General features: G+C 36.8%; 1 protein-coding gene across 4 annotated transcripts in view; it reads right to left on the bottom strand.

Moving 5' to 3' along the window:
• Positions 1 to 1,018: 1,018 nt before the first annotated feature.
• The window catches only part of Hspbap1 (HSPB1 associated protein 1), a 63,098-nt gene continuing 43,782 nt past the window's right edge, over positions 1,019 to 20,334 (bottom strand). For 2 of the 4 annotated variants that reach the window (XM_048794561.1, XM_015486865.2), the window contains 4 exons: positions 17,265 to 17,436; positions 10,266 to 10,349; positions 1,830 to 1,940; positions 1,019 to 1,706 (listed from right to left, as the gene is read on the bottom strand). In XM_048794561.1, coding sequence (XP_048650518.1) covers positions 1,173 to 1,706; positions 1,830 to 1,940; positions 10,266 to 10,349; positions 17,265 to 17,436 — 901 coding nt within the window. In that variant the 3' untranslated portion in view covers positions 1,019 to 1,172. The remainder of the gene's footprint in view (positions 1,707 to 1,829; positions 1,941 to 10,265; positions 10,350 to 17,264; positions 17,437 to 20,334) is intronic. The other 2 variants (XM_048794562.1, XM_048794563.1) reach the window with 1 other exon arrangement.

The following is a 20,334-nucleotide window of genomic DNA, read 5'->3' as shown; positions in this document are numbered from 1 at the left end:
AAGACAAGTTGGTAATCAAGACACTGTGAACTTGCTTCACAGATGGTGACAAGTGTCACAGAAGGGCCCCTTTCAGACCCTTCTTTCCTTCGGTGTGCTCACATAACAATAGCCTCCCTTTCTCTCTCCCAGAAGCACCTACTTTCTTTGGATTTATTGATACCTTCAGTGTGAGGAAAGATAGATGAGGCCAGTAGTCAGTTGGTTCTAATAGGTGACTTCCTGTATCTTTTCTATTGAGCATTTGTTTTATGCATGGTTACTCAGAGATCAACATGCTTTCTAATTTCTAAATTGTTAATTATCTCCAGGTCTTCTTACAAATATGAGGGTAGGGTCCATCTCACTAAACTATGCTTTCGGTCACTATTTCAGCAGTTGGTAGCACCCAGTACCATCTAATTCCAGGATTGGTATGCCTGCACAGGGAGAACTCATCTTAGACTCCCACCTGCTTTCGTCTTAAGGCTTGTATTTATATTTCCTCCTTGGGGCTTATATTTAAAATAGGATGGGATGGAGGAGGAAAAGCAAAGTTAACTGAGGAAAGACTTACAATAAAAGGAGTCACTTTGGCCACAAAGAGCAATGTGTTTCCTCCTCAGACAGGGGTCACCAGTGAGAATTCTGCAGGTGTCAGAAGTGAGATCACCTCAGATCCAGGCTAGAATCCATCTAATGAATTCATCCAACCAGGAGCTGGCAAACCTTTTCAGTAAAGGACATATAGTAAACATTTTTGGCTTTCTGGGCCATATAGTCTCTGTACTGAACTCTACCACTGTCATGGTAAAGCTGCCATAGATAATATGCAATAAATGACAAAGGTGTGTTCCAGTAAAGCCTTATTTACAAAAAGCAGCAGCATGTTGGTGCCTGGTTGAAGTGGATGGAGAGACTGCTTACGGCTGGAAACACCTGAGGCTTATGTGTAAAACAGGCTGAAAGGAGGAGGAATGGCAAAGGGACTAAGGAAAGGCTTACAAATAAAAGGAACCAGTCTGGCCAGACAGCAATGTGCAGAGCAAACCAACTGATTTTTAATTAGGTAAGAATAAGTTCATTTACAAACATGTGCAAATTGACCTTTTGCTGTGCATTTTTAAATTGTAAAGTAGTCATATTATTTAGAAATATCCTTAAAATGTTATTTAAAAAGTCATCGATTGGAATCACAAGCTTTTCCCTTGTAACAAAAGTTGTGCCACCATTCTGGTCACTTGTGGATTCACCAAGCAGTCCAACAAGTCATCTGTGGAAACGAATGTTTGAGAAGGGGCTGGAGCACTGTTTGAAGCCATTTGATCCACCCCAGCATTGTCACTTGTACTCATAGTCTGCTGCCTGTCAGGACAAAGCAGTTTTGCAAAGTGTTTTCCATCTTTGTCAACAAAGTCTTTACCATCATTTTCAAATATGCCTCCTCCTTCTGAAGGTGTTTCTTTGGATCTCAGTGTTACAGGGACCAGATCAGGGCCAAAGAGACTTGCTGCCTCCTGTTTTATGGCTGCCTTGGTTCCGTTCTGGCCATGAGTTCCTTCCATCTCCATGTGGTTGCACGTGTTTAAATCTTCCTTTTGCAGGTTCTCCTTACTTGTTCTTAGTGCTTGAATTTCTACTCCCTTGGATGTTTTGTAATGATCAAGAAAGGCAGCTACAGCTCCATTTAAGTAGTGGCAATTGACTTCATGGGATGTTTCCTCAACCTAAGGAAAACAAATACCCTTTAGAGACATTTAGATAAATGGAATAAATGGAAATCAAGTGCCCTAGTCATGGTTGATTTACCACAGAAAGCAACAACCACATGAGAACAAGAGGTAGCCTACCTCTGTGGGGTTTAACCATGCTCTGGTATTGTGTGGGTCCTCTGCAGTTTTCAGTGCACACACAAGCATGCGGGTGATGGCCTCCTCCACCCGGGCTAGGTGGTCCTCTTCCTAAAGTGAGATAAAAAACTTCATTTTTAGCATTTGTCTTTGTGTCTCATGACTTAAAATAGAGAACAGGATCCCTTTTAACTTTGTGCTCCATTCTCTCATCAATATAAGTATTGTTAGAGAAGGAACAAATATACAGACAGAACTGTAATTTTTATGTATTCACTATTATCTGCCACCTAGAAGAGGTACAGAATATTTCACCACATTTAAGTGTTCGTGTTGTGTATGAGACACAGGTCTTAAGTATGAATCATCTTAAAATGGTTTTTCCGTATTTTGACATGTTTAAAAATCTTAAGAAAAGTACCAAATATCAAAGAATGATCCCTAGAGTTTGAAAAGCAACTTATTTGAGAGATGAGAAAAAAAATAATATTAATGCCTGGCTATAAGAATGAGATAACTAGGGGCTGGGGCTCAGTGGTAGAGGCCCTGGGTTCAATCCTCAGCACCACATAAAATAAACAAACAAAATAAAGGTTAAAAAAAAAAAGAATGAAATAACTATCTATCTAAAAAACTTTTCTAAGATATGACAAATATAAACTGTAGCATTAATGACAAATGACACCCCAATCAGCAACTTCTACTCATTAAAAACACCATAAGGAAAAAACCACTACATGTCTGTAATATACACGCATAATATACATGTATAATATACACAATATAATTGATGAAAGATTAATATCTAGGAGAGAGATCCTGCACATATAAGACAAATGACATAATTTTTTCAAATGGGCAAAAGTCAAAAAAGAGCATTTATATGGCTAAGAAGTATATGAAAATATGCTTAATCTTCAAAGAAATACAAATCTAGAAGCCCATGAAACTGACAAAGGAGGGTCTCATAATTCTAAGTGTGGGGAAATGCAGGATCCTAGACAGGAGGCTTACTAATGGTGGGAGCTCTAACTGATAGACAGAAAATCTTGCAAATGTGTTTTAAGAGACATGTACAAGAACATTCTGTTCATAAAAACAAAAACTTGGAAATAATTCAATTATCCATCAACAGAACAATGAATACATGGTGGAACCTAAACACAAAACAATATTGTAGGGAATGAGTGAAAAGCTACATGTGACAACACAAATGAACCTCAAAAACAGTACTGAATTTCAAAGAGCAAATCCCCATGATAAGACACCACTTCACACGAGGATGGCTAATCTTCATAAATTGCTGGGAAAAACATATAATGGGGCAGTTACTTTGGAAATAGTCTGGGAATTCAGTAGGCTAAACACAGAACATAGATGATAATTAACCTTGACTCAAGTTGGCTAGGCTATAATACCCAGTTGTTTGCCCAAATGCTAGTCCAGATGTTGTTGTGAAGATATTTTCAAGATGCTATTAGCATTGACCATCAGTTGACTTTAAGTAATAAAGATCACCCTCAATAATATGAATGATCCTCATCCAATCAGTTGAAGGCTTTAAGAGTAAAAAACAGGTTTCTCAGAGAAGAAATCCTGCCTCAAGAATGGAACAGAAATCTTGTGTGAGTCTCTTCTACATCAGTTAGCCCTACAGATTTCAGATTCTTGACTGCAGCTCCAACTCTTGTCTGAGTTCCCTGTCTGCCCTGCAAATTATAGACTTGCCAGCTCCTATAAATCAAGTAAGCCAGTTCCTTAAAGGGAATCTCAATCTTTCTCTCTTTCCCCATTCTATAGACAGATAACAATATATGTCTATGTGTAGACAGAAAGCACATAGATATCTATATATACTTACATGTGGATACCATAAGTATATATGTCTATATATACATAGGAATATAACTGCTGGGTCAAATAACTTTGGGGAACCCAGGGTTCCCCAAAGAAATAGAAACAATGGAATATATATATATATATATATATATATATATATAGAGAGAGAGAGAGAGAGAGAGAAAGAGAGAGAGAGAGAGAGAGAGAGAGAGAGAGAGATAACCGTTAACAGATAACTGTTAACTAGATTCACCATGTACACCATATACCATAAGATCCATGTTGTATCATGTACCAGTACTTTTTCTTTATTTCTTCTGAAGGCTGAAAAATATTCCATTTTATGCATACATCACACTTTTATCAATTAATGGGTGGTGTTCACTTTTGGCTACTGTGAACATGTGTGGATACATATTTCATTTCTCTTGAGTATACACCTAGGAATGGCATTGCTGGGTCATATTGTCTGTCAGGGTTCTCCAGGGAAAGAGAAACAACAGAATACATGAATGGATATATATATATGTCTGTGTGTGTGTGTGTGTAATAAGACATTTTTTGAGAAAGAGAATGAAATTGGTTAAAATTATGCATATATGAGTATGCCACATTAAAACCCACTGTTGTGGGCTGGGGTTGTGGCTCAGTGGTAGAGTGCTTGCCTAGCATTTGTGAGGCATTGGGTTTGATTCTCAACACCATGTATACATAAATAAAATAAAGGTCCACTGACAACTAAAAATATTTTAAAGACTCCACTGTTCTGTATAATTACTATGCACCAATAAGAATTTTTTTTTTTAAAAAAAGAAAGAATGAAGACAGTGAAAAAATGGAGGGAGGGGCTTGGAAAGAGCACAACACAAAAGCAAGTCTTTGATGATATTCCTAGTTTGGGGGTTAGGAGATGGATTCACTAATATTCATTATATTATCCTTTATATATTACAAATGTATTACATATATACTCTTTTACATGTAGAAATATTATAAAAGATACACTAAATAAAGATTATGAAAATAAGAGGAAAGCCTTTAAAATTAATGAAAAAATTTTCTAACAAAGTTTTGAAAAAATAGTGTTAAATACATTTCAATACCCCCAAAAATAAGGAGATGAAAAGGCACCAATGAGAATATACTTTACTCCCAGAGAATATAAAAAAAAAAAAAAAAGAAACTGCATTTCTTTAACAGAGGAATTCAGAGGAGATAAATATTATATAACCTGCACAGAAGTAGAATCTCTACTATTTTCTGGATCTTTGAACATCAGAAACTGGGGTTAACTTAAAGTTCTGCGAGTATGGTAGGTTTTTTAAAAGAGCTTTTTGGAGCTAAATTTGGCAACAAGAACAAACACTCTAATGATTGACAATACAATAGTAACAGCAACACATAGCAGAGGAAAATGTAAATAGTCAATTACTGTTTTGCATTCTAGTTTTTTAAAAAGGAACAAATGGTCTTTAAATTGTGAACTATACAGAAGGAAGATAAATAAGGAGCTGGAGTCCTAGTTTGGTGAAGGACAAAAATCATCCACTTCAACTCAGTATCGAGTCCTCAGTATCGTTTACCTAACTTGTAAGTACCCACTGGAGATCTGTTTATACTCAATGATACCAACCCTCTGGGGAACTAGAAGAAACCCTCTAGAAGAACTATACAGTGTATAATAAGGTTTTAAAAAGACCATGGTGAAATCTTTCAGATTATTGAGACCATGCAATTCAAATTTAAATAAAATATGAACAATCAGTATCTTATAGTACATTAAGACCAAATTGAAAAAAAATGATGTAAACTGGATTTGTTCTAGAAATTAAGGGTGAATTAATATCAAAAAATCAAATGATATAGTTTACTACAATACCAGATTTTTACCAAAGAGGAATATCATATGATCATCTCCACTGACGCTTAAAATCCATTCAACAAAATAACACCTTTTCCAGATTCTTTTTTCCCCTGTGGTGCTGGGAATTGAACCAGGGCCTTGCTCATTCTAGGCAAGCATGATACCATTGAGCTACATCCCCAGTCTCCCTTTCCTGATTTTGATAAAAAAAAAAAAATATATATATATATATTATATATTAATGAAATAGCATTTGATGGATACTTAATTTGATAATATATATACACTCAATTCTAAAGCTGCATTTTACTTAAAGAGAAATCACTAGAATTCTCTTTAAAGTGAGGAATAAAAACATCTCTAGCAATTAGAGAAATATAAATTAAAACTACACTGTGATTTTATCTCATTCCAGTCCAAATAGCAAATATCAAGAATACAAGTAAAATAAATGCTAATTAGGATGTGGGGAAAAGGATACCCTTATACATTGCTGGTGGGACAGCAAATTGTTACAACCATTCTAGAAAGCTATGAGAGTCCTCAGAAAACCAGGAATGGAACCACTGTTTGACCCGTTTATCCCACTCCTTGGTATACTAAAGTGACATGGCCACATCGATGTTTCTAGCAGCTCAATTCACAATAGCTAAGCTATGGAACCAACATTGAATGGATAAAGAAAATGTGTTTTTTATACACAATGGAATATTACTCAGCCATAAAAAGAATGACTTTATGACACTGACCAGCAAATGGATGGAACTAGAGATCATCATGCTAAATGAAATAGGCCAATCCCCAAACCAAAGGTTGAATGTTCTCTCTGATATGTGGATACTAACACAAGGGGGAAGGAGAAAAGAATAGAAGTTCAGTGGATTAGACAAGGAGAAGAATAAAGGGAAGAGAGGGGGGAACAGAAATAGGAAAGACAGTGGAGTGGAATGAATCTGACATAACTTTCCTACATACATATATGAATACACCCCATGAATCTCAATATCATGTACACATACAAGACTGAGATCCTAATTAGAATAAGTTATACTCCATGTTTGTACAAATATGCCAAAATAGACTCTACTGTCTATTAAAAAGAACAAATAAAAATTAAAAAATAAAGTGAGGAATAAAACAAGTATACCTGTTGTCTTCATTATTTACTATTGAATTAGATGTACTAGCCAATATTATCAGAAAAAGGAAAATAACTATAAGCAAACAAACTAAAATGGAAGAAGTAACTATCTTCATTTTTGGTAACCTGAGAGACATCTGAAAAATCCAAGAAAGTCAATAACAAATTACAACAAAATAAAATACTTCAAATTAATACCAAAATCAATAACCATCACATATACTGACAATACCCAGTAATAAGATATAAGGGAAAAGCAGAACCTTCTTGCCAATTGCAAAAAAACATGAAATACTCAGGAATAAACTTCAAAAAGAAATGTACAATGCCTAAGTGAGGAAAAGTTTAAAATATTCCTTTAATAAAGAAAACTGGACTTGGACAAGAGGAAAGGCATCTTATTCTTGGACAGGACAATTCAATATCATAAAGTTGATAGGAAATTTAATATGGATTAAATCAAAATATCAGTAGGTTTTTTTTCCCCTGAAGATAGACAAGTTGACTTTAAAAAGTATATGAAAAGTAATGAAAAGGCAGCGGAGCACAACAGACACTAGTATGGCAATATGTAAATCAATGGATGTGTAACTGATGTGATTCTGCAATCTGTGTATGGGGTGAAGGTGGGAGTTCATAACCCACTTGAATCAAAGTGTGGAATATGATATGTCAAGAAATTTGTAATGTTTTGAACAACCCACAATAAAAAATTAAAAAAAAAAAAAAAAAGAAAAGTAATGAGAGAAGTCAGTCTTTCAGATATTAAAGACAAACTGTAAGTCCTCTCTAAATAAAGCAGGGTAGAAGTGATGAAAAACAGGTTGAAAGCCCAGTGGAAGGAATGGACCTATGATATATAGATATTTAGTATATGATTAAGATGACATTTAAACCTATGACATCTGTGATATCACCATTTGGAAAAAGATAAAATTAGATCTCGGTTTTACACCATATAGTGAAAACCCACAAAAGAATAAGAGATCTAAATGCAAACGAATATGAAGTGATCCAGCTTCTAAAAGAAAACATCGGCAAATTCCTTTAGGACCCAGAAAAGGGAAAAGTCTTTCTCACTGTAACCCCAAAACTAAAACCAATAAAATCTGACAACACATTCTGTTTATAAGGCTCTGGAAGAAACAGGCACTCTCCTACACCCCTGATAGGAATGCAAAATGGCACAGTCACATTGGAGTGGGAGTTGGTAAAACCTAGTAAAATTAAAGATATATTTATCCTACGACTTGGTAAACCCACTTTTAATCTTCCCCAGGGATGTACTTCAACAAACAAAAAATGCACAAGGTTATTCACTGGCATTATTTGTAATTACACAAGATTGGAAGGAATGCAAATGTCCATCCACAGGGGGTCTACTGAATAACAGTGGAGTGTTCTCACGATTGGGTAGTATATAGCTGTTTAGAAACAAATGATGATTTCTCTGTACTATTATGTAGGCAAATTGAGGATATCATTTTTAAATTAAAAAATAAGGCACAGAACACTATAGTTTATTACTTTCTGTGTAAGAAAGAGAGGAAGTAACTATATATGCACAAAAGTAAATTGTATATACTTATTCGCACAGATAAATATACTCATCAGTTTTACACATACACAATACACACACACACACACACATTTGCACAAAAAAGACACACTTGAATGATGAACTAGAAATGAATAAAAATGGATCCTTACAGAGGCTGGGAGGAATAGGGTGAAGGAAATAGGGATGAAATGGGGATGTCTGTGAGCATACCTTTTAATACAGTTTTGACAGATCAAATGATTTACATGTTGATTATTAAATTAGACCAAAAAATGAGGAAAAACTCCTAAAATTTTAAACAAACTGCAACAAATGAACCTAATGGAATATCATCAACACAGCTACAAATGAAAAGAATTCCTTTATAATAAAACTTTTTTTTGGGGTGGGGGCAGTTCCAGGGATTGAACTCAGGGGCATTCAACCCTTTATTTAGAGGCAGGGTCTCACTGAGTTGCTTAGCACTGTGCTTTTGCTGAGGCTGGTTTTGAACTTGCGATGTTCCTCCCTCCCGAGTCACTGGGATTACAGGCATGTGCCACTGCGCCTGGCTACAATGAAACTTTTGAACAAAACCCTTTGTACTCTCCTCCCTTTCATGGGCTATAGTCTAATGAAGAAAAGAATTGCAATGAAATTTCCAATTCTACTTACAAGTTTTATGCTTAATAGTAATATCAGTATTGGGATTTTAATGTAAATGGAACATCTTAAAAATATATTATTTGGGGCTGGGGTTGTGGCTCAGTGGTAGAGCACTTGCCTGGCATGTGTGAGGCTCTGGGTTCGATCCTCCGCACCGCATATAAATAAATAAATAAATATCCAGAACAACTAATAAAATATTATTTGTATATATATGTATACACACACATACACACACACACACACACACATATGACTATACGCATGCAGACGACAGTTCCACTGCTGAACAACAGAGGAGCTTGCTTTAGGGCTACTGGAGATGTGACGTTGGCACTGGCAACAGAGGTGGGCTCTAAGGACGGCACTGCAAATCTACTCCAACTCCAGTTCAGCAAGCTTCAAGCAGATTCCTGTGTCTACTCACCTCCTGCCACACTTTTCACCTGCACTCCAAAGTTTATACCACTCCCCCCACCTTTGTCTATATGGAACAGCTTCCTGTGCAGTACTCCTTACTGCATATAGTCCTATCCATTGTTGCTGAAACAGTACATTTTCTTTTTCAAGTATTTGAAGATACCTGCTACATGTCCCCTGAATCTATTCTTCTTGCAAGCCCCAAACCTCTAGTTTTTTTTACTGATATGTTTTTATGTTCCAAAGTCCTTCCTGTTACCAAGGGAGAGTGAACACTGACTGTGGGGGAGGAGGAAGCTACAAAGAGAGTAGAGAGATGCAATCAAGGATTTGGGTTAACGAGATCAGAGATGCAATGAGGCCCTGGGATTAAAGAGGGCACAGATGCAATTAAGGCCTCGAGTTAAGGGGACAGACATGAGCATAACAGGCAGCTATTATAGTTGTCAAACAGAGCAGGCAACCAGGATTCAGGATACCATATTGGTGAGAAAAGGTTTCTGGCAGAAATCAATGATAAAAACCGAGTACTGAAAGACTCTGTTTTGAAAAAATATGTAAGTTGAGACTAAGAATTCTATAACTAGTAATGAGGGCCCTGAATCCAGAAGCAGATACTTCCAGAACAAGACGGTGTGGGATGGGACTGCCTCCATTGAGCACATACAGCAGATCTCTCCAGTTCCAACACAATCCTAACAACTCTGGTGACAGCAGAGGGCTCTGCATGTCAACAACAGTGCCCATCATGTGGGTCCTTTGAAAAAGGAGAGGAGTGCCTCTAAGAATTCTATTTTCAATGTAAATTTCCATCAACAGAAGACAGAATCATATCACATCAAATCAAATCAATCAGAGTGTCAGTTAAATAAATTAATCGCCAAATTTTATAGACAGGCTTTATATATCAAAAGCAGGGACTTTGTGCATTTTTATAAGGACGAAAACAACAACAAAAGAAAGTACCAATTCAATCCATGAGTTTATACTGACAGTGACAGGATCAATGGACTCGACGTAATGCCACCAGTGTCTGGGGACAAACAGAACCTGAAAACCAAACAAAAAACAGTTAGCACAATAACAGGACATTTCATTATTACGTTAGAATCAGACCCTGATTGAGGCTGCTAGAGGGGGGGAAAAGCCAAATGAATTCATAAAGAAAAGGGAAAGAAGAAAAAAAATACCACAGTCTTTTTTCCTTTTATTCCTTTCTTCGTTAAGTTAATGTGTTGTACCTAGGCTTCTGCCAGTTTCTCTACTCTCCTTCTCCTGAGCCTCCTCTGCCCACCTTTTAATGGCTTCTGAGATTCAAGGTTTTCCTCGCAGAACAGTTGGATGCATTCTGAGGAAAGGCATAGGCAAAAGTGAAGGACACAGTTTCTGTTCTTTCATAGTCCCAAATCAAGCCCAGGAGAAGACACGTGTAAGAAGATGGCCTGAGTAAATGAGAGGACATTCGGGGCTTGTGAACTTCAAAAGTGGGAGAAGCAGGATGCAATTAGGGAATGGAGAAAGTGTGATTTGAACCAGGGCACAGAGAGAAATTAGAGAAGAGAATGAGCACATGCCAGGAAGAAGAGAATGAGCACATGCCAGGAAGAAGCGACAATGGCAGAAGAGGTAGACGGTTGAGTATGTCAGACTTAACGGCTGCAGCAGGAGTGACGGGAGGTAAGTTGGGAAAACCATGTGAGGGCCTTTGGTGGACCCTGAATCCAGAATAAAGAATGGGGATTTTGTCCCGTAGCTTTGGAGACACTGAGAAATTCTGAGTAGGAGGATGGTTAAAAGAGTAACATTAAGAGCAAGTCTGAAAAGGACAGGAGATTCTCGTGATGGTCCAATTACTCAAAGATCTAAACAGGAAGTTTTACTAGACAAAAGCAATGTGCAAAGTCAAGAAGGATGGTAACTGCTCAGACTCAGTATGAGACTGCCTACTGAAGGCTGAGAATGGCAAATGGGGATGATCTGAAGCTTTTGGATTTAGGAAACCAGTGACACTTGATCTAAATGGGGCAGGGCTTGGAGATGGGAAGAGTTCCTTTTAGAACTGGGCATTAAAAAGATCATTGGATTTAGTTACTAAGAGGTGGATATGGGTTAGGTATGGTGGCACATTCCTGTAATCCCAGTGGTTTAGGAGGCTAAGACAGGATCGCAAATTCAAGGTCAGCTTCAGCAAATTAGCAAGGCCCTAAGAAACTTAGTGACACTGTGTCTCAAAATTAAAAAACAAAAAGGGCTGGGGATGTAGCTCAGTGGTAAAGTACCTTTGAGTTAAATCTCCAGAGCTTCCCACACCCCTAATAAAAGAGGTTCATATAGTTTGAAGTGTCCCCAAAAGGTCCATGTGTTGAGAGTCTGTGGTGCCACTGGAAGGTGGTAGGCCTTTTAAGAGGTGGGACACAGTGGAAAGAAGTTAGGTCACTGGGGGTGTGCAATTGAAAGTGATATGGGGGCCCAAGCCCCATTCTGTCTCTATCTTTTGCAACCCCACCACCATAATAGCAGTATCTACTTGTGCTATGCACTCCTACCATGATGTGCTGTGCCACCACAGGTCCAAAGCAACAGAACCAAGTGACCATGGACTGAAATCTCTGAAACCATGAGCCAAAACAAATGTTTTCCTTTATTAAGTTTATTTTCTCAGTATTTTGTCACAGTGAGTGAGAGCTGACTAACACAGACGTGAATGTCTTATCATAAAATACAGTTTCAGTAAAGTGGTGAGAGAGAACTTGTACATGGTTAACCAAAGAACAGACAGCATGTAAGGAAATCTAATGGACAAAACCAGTCATTCAAATTTGGCTACTAAAGATGGAAGAAAAAATGAATTGGCAACTATCTCATACCCACTAGAATGGCTATAGGAATTATAATAATTAAAAAAATATATCAAGGGTGGGGGAAGAAGTGAAAAAATTCTTCACTCATAGATTATTGGGGGGGGGGGAATGTAAAACTGTAGAGCCTCTATAGTAAACAGGTTGGTAATTCTTCAAAAAGTTAAACATAATATTACCATATGATCTACAAATTATACTCTTAGGTACCTAACCCAGGAGAAATGAAAACGTATGTTCATACAAAAATCTGTACACCAATGTTCAAAGTAGAATTATCATAAAAAGTGGAAATAACCCAATGTCCATCAACTAATGAATGAATGAAGACATGTGATATGAATCTATCCAACAGAATATTATTCAATCTTAAAGAAGAATAAAGTGATGTTAACATATTATAACATGGATGATACTCAAAAGAAACCATACATAAAAGGTCATATATGTCTGGTCTCACTTATGTGAAATACGTACAGTCACAGCAAACCTATGCAGACAGAAAATAAATTAGTGGTTGTCAGAGGCTGAGGGGAAAGATGTCAGTAGGGAATGAGTGCTAAGGCTGGAGGAAACTTTTCAAGTCAAATTATATGAGTTGGCAGTAAGTGAATGAGAAAGAAACAGAAAGAGGGCCAGTTAGAAGGGAGTGATGGAAGGAAGACAGACAGGGGAGGGGAATAATCAAGGGAATAAAGCATCCATAAGAGATTATGAAAACCTCTTAACAGACATCTAGAGAATAGATGTCAAAATCATTTTCTTCTCAATTGCCCATGGAAAATTCTGCAAAACAGACCATATTTTAGGCACCAAGCAACTTTAGCAAATATAAAAAAAAAATCAATATAATTCCTTGTATCTTATCAGATAATAATGGAATGAAATTAGAAATCGACATCAAGAAAGACTACAGAAATTATACAAACACAGGGAGATTGAAAAATATACTTTTTGAATGATGACAAAAGAAATCAGAATTTAAAAATTCTTAGAATCAAGTGAGACTACAGATACAACATATTAAAGTCTCTGGGACACTTTGCAGGTGATTCTTTCTTTTCTTTTTATTTTTTGGTGTGGTGCTAAGGATTGAACCCAGGGCTTTGTGAATGCAAGGCAAGCACTCTACCAACTAAGTTATATCCCCAGCCCTGAAGGTGATCCTAAAAGGAAAGTTTACATCTAGGAGTGCCTACATAAGGAAATCAGAAAGATCCCAAATTGACAACCTAAGGATGCATCTTGATGCCCTAGAAAAACAACAAACCAATTCCAAAACCAGTAGGAGGAAAGAAATAAGACCAGAGCCCAAATCAATGAAATAGAGCATTAAAATTACAATTAATCAACAAAACAGTTTGTTCTTTGAAAAGTTAAATGAGATTGATAATCTCTTAGCCAAACTAACCAAAACAAACAAACAAACAAACAAACAAAAAACCCCCACCAAATTAATAAAATTAGAGGTGAAAAAGAAAATAACATAAAAGATATCACAGAAATCCATAGGATCACTAGGGGCTATTTTGAAAACTTATATTACAATAAATTGGAAAATATAAAATAAGTGGATACATTTCTAGGCATATATGACCTGTCCAAATTGAACCAAGTGGATATAGAAAACCTGAACACACTAATAACGAGCAATGAGATAGAAGTAGTTAAATAAAGTCTCCAAACAAAGAAAAGCCTAAGATCACCTCAGCTGAATTCTACCAGACCTTTAAATAAGAACTAATGCCAATGTTCTTCAAATTATTACATTAAATAGAAAGTAGCAGAAAACTTCCAAATTCATTCTATTAAGCCAGTATTATCCTGACACCAAAACCAGATAAGGACACATCAAGGAAAGAAAACTGTAGATCAGTATCCCTGATGGACACAGATGCAAAAACCCTTAGTAAAAATATTAACAAATTATATTCATTAATATATTAAGGAGATCATACATAAAGACCAAATTGGTTTCATCCCAGGGATGAAAGCATGGTTCAATATATATAAATCAATAAATGTAATTCAGCACACAAATAGAATTAAGGACAAAAAAAATCATTTAGTCATTTCAGCAGATGCAGAGAAAACCTTTGACAAAATTCAGCACCTGTTCATGATAAAAGCAACGAAGAACCTAGGCATAGAAGGAACTTACTTTGACATCATAAAGTCTATGTACAATAAACCCAAAGCCAACATCATACTGAATGGGGAAAAACTGAAAGTATTCCTCTAAAATCCAGAACAAGACAAGGATGTTCACTCTCACCATTCCTATTTAATTTAGCACTTGAAATTCTAGCCAGAATAATTAGGCAAGAGAAAGAAATAAAAGGGATACAAATAGGAAAGAAAGAAGTCAAATTATCACTGTTTGGAGATAATACGATCCTATACTTAGAAGATCCAAAAAGCTTCACCAGAAGACTGCTAGAACTAATTTTAAAAAATCAGCAAAGTAGCAGGATACAAAATCAACATACAAAAATCAATAGCTTTCCTATACACCAATAATGAATTTTCTGGGAAAAAAATCAGAATAATCCTATTCACAATAACACTATCTCCTTGCCCCCCATCCCCATAACCAAAAAACAAAATGAACAAACAAAAAACACCAGGAATAAATCTAAGGGGTGAAAGACCTCTGTAATGAAAATGATAGAACAATGAAGAAAGAAACTGAAGAAGACACTAGAATATGAAAGACCACCCATGTTCATGAATAGGCAGAATTAATATTGTTAAAATACCCATACTGCCCAAAGCGATATACAAATCCAATGTAATTCCTACCAAAATACTAATGACATTCTTCACAGAACTAAGGAAAAAAAAGTCCTAAAATTCATTTGGAAGAATAAAATATCCAGAAAAGCTAAAGCAATTTTAAGCAAAAAAAGCAATGCTGCAGGCATCACAATATTTGACTTCAAATTATATTATAAAGCTATTAACAGAAGCTGTATGGTACTTGCATAAAAACAGAAACACGGACAAATGGAACAGAATAGAAGACACAGAGATAAACCCATACAGATATTGTCTGCTGATCCTTGACAAAGGTGCCTAAAACATATATTGTAGAAAAGAGAGTCTTTTAAACAAATGGTACTGGGAAAACTGGAAATCCATAATGTAGAAGAATGAGACTAGATTCTTATCTCATGCTGCACAAAGATCAACTCAAAATGGATCAAAGACCTAGGAATTAGACCAAAACTTTCCTAACTCCTAAATGAAAATGTAGGACCAACACTCTAACATTTAGGCACAAGCAACAACTTTCTGCATGGGATTTCTAAAGCTCAGGAAATAATACCAATAATGGGATAGCAGCAAATTAAAAAGCTTCTACACAGCAAAGGAAACAATTTAGAGTGTGAAGAGAGAACCTAAAGAATGAGAGAAAAGAAATTTTCCTGGCTACTCTTCTGACAAAGGATTAATATCCATAATATATAAAGAACTCAAAAAACTTACACCACCAAAAGCCAAACCAAACCAAACCAAAACAAAAACCCCAATCAATAAATGGGCAAATGAACTAAACAGATATTTTTTTGGGAAAAAAGATCTCAGCACCACACATAAGTAAATAAATAAAATAAAGGTTCATCAACAACTAAAAAAATATTTTAAAAAGAATACAAATAATAATAAATATTGGAGAGGATATGGGGAAAAGGACTATTTGCCACTGTTGGTAGGACTATAAATTAGTACAGCCACCATGGAAATCAGTGTGGAGGTTCCTCAAAACACTAGGAATGGAACACTAGGAATATGACCCAGCTATACTACTTCTTGGGATTTATCCTAAAAAATAGTGATCAGACTTTACTCACATATGGATACTCATGTTTTATAGAAGCACAGTTCACAACAACTAAATACTGGAACCAACCTAGGTGTCCATCAACAGATGAACAGATAAAGGAAATATGGTATATATACACAATGGAGTTTTAGTCTTCCGAAAAAAAAAAAAGAATGAAATAATGTCATTTTCAGGAAAATGAATGGAACTTGAGAATATTGTGTTCAGTCAAATAAGTCAGACTCAGAAAGTCAAGGGTGGTATGTTTTCTTTTATATGTAGAAACTAAAGGGAAAAAGATTAAAAAAAAAAGATGAGAAGAGGAATCTTGTGAAAATAGAAAGGGAACCAGCAGAACAGAGGAAGAGAACCCGAAGAGGGAGGAAGGAAGAAGAAGGGGAGAAACTGGGGAATGAAACTGACCAAATTATATTGTTACATTATGTGTATATACAAATATATAACAACGAATTCCACTATGACGTATAATTATGATGCAAAATTTAAGATAAATTTTATAAATTTATAAAAATAAAAAAAATTTTAAAAAGATTATGAAAAAGTTTTCACATTGCTAATAAAATATTGGATAGCAATGCCAATGTGGTAAAGAAGTTTTCCCCACTGAGAAGCAGCACTAAGTATAATGCCTTTAGAAATAGTTCAGAAATAGTCAACATTCTTTCCCAGAAATAAACCATTCTTAATTCTGTCTGCATGTGTTGCCCACTACCTGGATACATTCCAACCTAGTTTATGTACATAGGTTCAGTATTATTGTACTTGAACAGATATTTAAAAAAATTTTTTTTTTAGTTGTAGATGGAAACAATATCTTTGTTTTATTTATTTATTTTTCTATGTGATGCTGAGGATCGAATCCAGTGCCTCACGCATAGGAGGTGAACACTCTGCCACTGAGCTACAACCCCATCCCTGAATAGACATTAATTGTGAATAAATACTGCAGAGATGCTCAGGTACCCGTGCCTTAAAACTCTCTTAACCTGAATGGAAATGGCTTTGCGGGCTCATCTTTTCCCAAAATCTATTTCCCTCTTCACCAATAGAAGGCGCTGTGTTCCCTCCTCCCATCTCCTTTCAAGGGGTTTGTGAAGCAGAGATGCAGGTGCAGGAGCCCCAGAGTTGGGGAAGCTATGCCAACAGCACAAAGGAAACCATTCTCATTTTTACTGAGGGAGAAGAACATGAAATAAGGATTTCAGAGAGTTACAGCTGTGGTATCCACTGATGGCTCATAATGTTTTAAAGCCCCATTACCTGTCTTGGGCTCAGCGTGACCGTATGTCTTCGAGCTTTCTGGAACTGAGGAAAACGCTTTAAATCAGGATTGACAACATTGATTTTACTGAACACGCTAGATTCTTCATAAGGGATTCTAGTTGGATAAAGGAAAGGCGTATCTTCAGGAGGAAAGAGATGCCATCTTTTCCTGATTGAAAAAATAAGATATAAGTTAGGACTGTGAACTTGAGACAAAACATGTAAGAAGGCAGCAACTAAATGCTCATGTTTACCCATTTACAATCAATCCCTGGAGGAACACAGGCACCTGGCTGTCTCTCATTCAATGCTCTACAGACACCTGGTATAGGTTCTTCACTACTATTGGACTTCCTGACCTGCTGAGGCAGCCCCTTTTATGCTGGGACAGGACATAGTTTGTAAGATCATTTTTTCATATCTCCAAAGTGTGCCTCCTCATACATCATCTTAATTCTTGATTCTGGAGCTACTCAAAATAACCCTCACCCTTTCATATCTGTATTCATATCATATGCAAACTAAATGCCCATAATCCCATCCACCAAATTGTTTCCAGACTCCTCCCTCTCTGAATGTCTCAAGCATTTGTTAAGTTAATCCATTAAGGAAGAGAAATGTACAAATAAAGTCACATTAGTAAAAAGTGGTATGATATAGGAAATTTCAAATAGAGAAAACTGTAAAATGTTTTCTTCATTTAGACTTTTTTGAAAAAAGGAGATAACAGATCTTAATTCACAACACACTTGCACATCCATACTTATGCCAATAGAGGGAGGACATCAGAGGCCAAAGGGGGAGAAGTGTGAGAACAAAAGAGATGCAGACAGGAAGACACAGATAGAAAGCAAAGAAAAAAACAAAAACCAAATCCTACTTCTGAGAAAAGAAGTCCTAAAGCCCTTCTGTGACCCCTGGCAGTTACCCCTGGGGTTATCAAGTCCTTTCTGAACAGGGAAACAATGACTACTATTTTCAAAATAAAAATTATATATTAAAGGGCTGGGGATGTGGCTCAGTGGTAGAGAGATTACCTAGTAGGTGTGAGGCACTGGGTTTGATTCTCAGAATCCCATAAAAAATACATAAATAAAATAAAGTTATTGTATCCATCTATAACTAAAAAAATAAAAATACATATTCAAGTCATTTTTAGTTTGGAAATTCGAAGGTTTTACAGAAGTAGTAAATAAAATACATTGTTTTGCAGAAATTCAGTTTGGAACTAAAGGCAGCTTATCGATTTACAAAGCCATCAGCTAACGGTCACTGAAGTTCAAAAGCTGATGGCCTCATCTCAAAGCTCTGAGGTAATAAAGCTGCTCCACTCCACTGTACCTATGGCTAGTTTAGAACAAATTTTCAGTATTTAATATGTTTAGAATGCTAGAGCTGGAAGGGCTCTGAAAAGATCATAGGTCTAATTTCATTTTCAAAACAGTGGCAGAGAAACCCAGTGCCTGCTCAGTGCCACTGAGCAGCCTCATGTTATTGGGGACAGGAACTAGGGTTGCAGATCTGGCTTCTCCAGATCTTGGCTCCTCCCACTGCACCAGGTCAGTATTTCATAAAGGAAGAGCCAACCCATCCAATCTGCTTCAAATGTTAAATCTGTGTGTCCATCTAGCTGACCATCACATCATCCCCTTCTCAAAAAAACTCTCATGGTTCTGCATGCTGAAGGAACAGAGAATAAGCAGCTTTTGTCTGGGAGTTAAGACCTTCATGCTCCAGCTTGCCTTTCCTGCCCAATCCCGCTGTTCCTGGTGCAAAACTTAACACTGGATTTTTACAAGGTCTGCTACACATCCCAAGCTTTCGAGAGCTCCTCTCATCTGTCATTTGAGCACTCAAACACCCTTTAAAGCCCTCCACACCCAGCAGCTCCTCCATGAAATCATCTTTGATCTTTCAATGGGAACATTACCTTTTCTTTTCAGTCCAGAGCTCTGTGAATTTTTCCTCAAGGGCATGTACAGTCTGCCTTCTATCCCAGCTATCTGTGGGCCTGCCTGCACTCCAGCTGTAAGCCCTCCTAGGGTAGAGAGGTACCTTACTTCTTTCTGTACTTACTGTAACACGTGGAACCTTAATGGACACTTACTAAAGCTATTTTATCTCTCCAGAGCCATATGAAGACAGAATATATGCTCTATTACAAAGTTACAGTAAAGTTTATTAACTTCATATTATAGAAAGGACTTGAGCACTTTTTGGTAATGTTTTTCCAACTGGAATTTCTTTGGCTTATTTCCCAATTCAGAACACATGAGAAGTAACTGCTTAAAACAAGATCTTCTCTTAGCAGCTTTCAGAATTCACTCCACAAAGGCAGAGACCATGCACACTTGATTTACTGTTGCATCTACAGGCTGCAGCAGTGAGGCCCAGACATTCTAAGCCCTCTACAGAGACTTGATGGATCCAATAGTGGACTCTCTCAGACCACTCTAGTTCTGTGAACCCTCACATGTGATGTTCTCTTGGATCTGCTCCTAATCATTTCATGTCTAATGATTCTGAGAACTTGCACATAGCCATTTCTGTTTTCCCCTCGTGCTGCCCAACAAAGGACCAGAAGGCCAGAAGAGAAGACTGGGGCATTATTAATTAGGGGAAAATAAGGCTGCACAGAGGACATCTGAATACATCCTCTAGGCAGCAGAAACCTTACACTCTCACAGAGCTCCAGAAATCTAGGGCTATCAAAAGTACTGTGGTCTTGGCCCTTATATTTTATGGGTCCACAGATGGAGATAAAAACTGATCTAAGGTAGTACTTTATAGCGCTGTGTCTACAGGTAGGCCCAAACTGAAATTTATAGTTGAAAAGTACCATAAAAAGGATTTGATCCAGACTCCTTGGTATCCCCTCGGGCTTGAGGGCAACAGTTGAAGTACTCCTCCTTTCAACTAACTGCTCTGCTCTTATTTACTGAGAGCTGAAGAAAGGGTGCTCCTGCTTTTAAAGAAAAGTTTGGAAAACATAAACCTATATACTCTAATATAATATAAAAAACTAGTGGAGCCCAGCTGAAATGGGAGTTCTGAAGACAATCCTGAT

Source organism: Marmota marmota, unplaced genomic scaffold (genome assembly GCF_001458135.2).
Source record: "Marmota marmota marmota unplaced genomic scaffold, marMar, whole genome shotgun sequence".
Taxonomy (NCBI): Eukaryota; Metazoa; Chordata; class Mammalia; order Rodentia; family Sciuridae; genus Marmota; species Marmota marmota.
The sequence above is the reverse complement of the archived record's forward strand: the minus strand, read 5'-3'. Positions and strand labels throughout refer to the sequence as shown.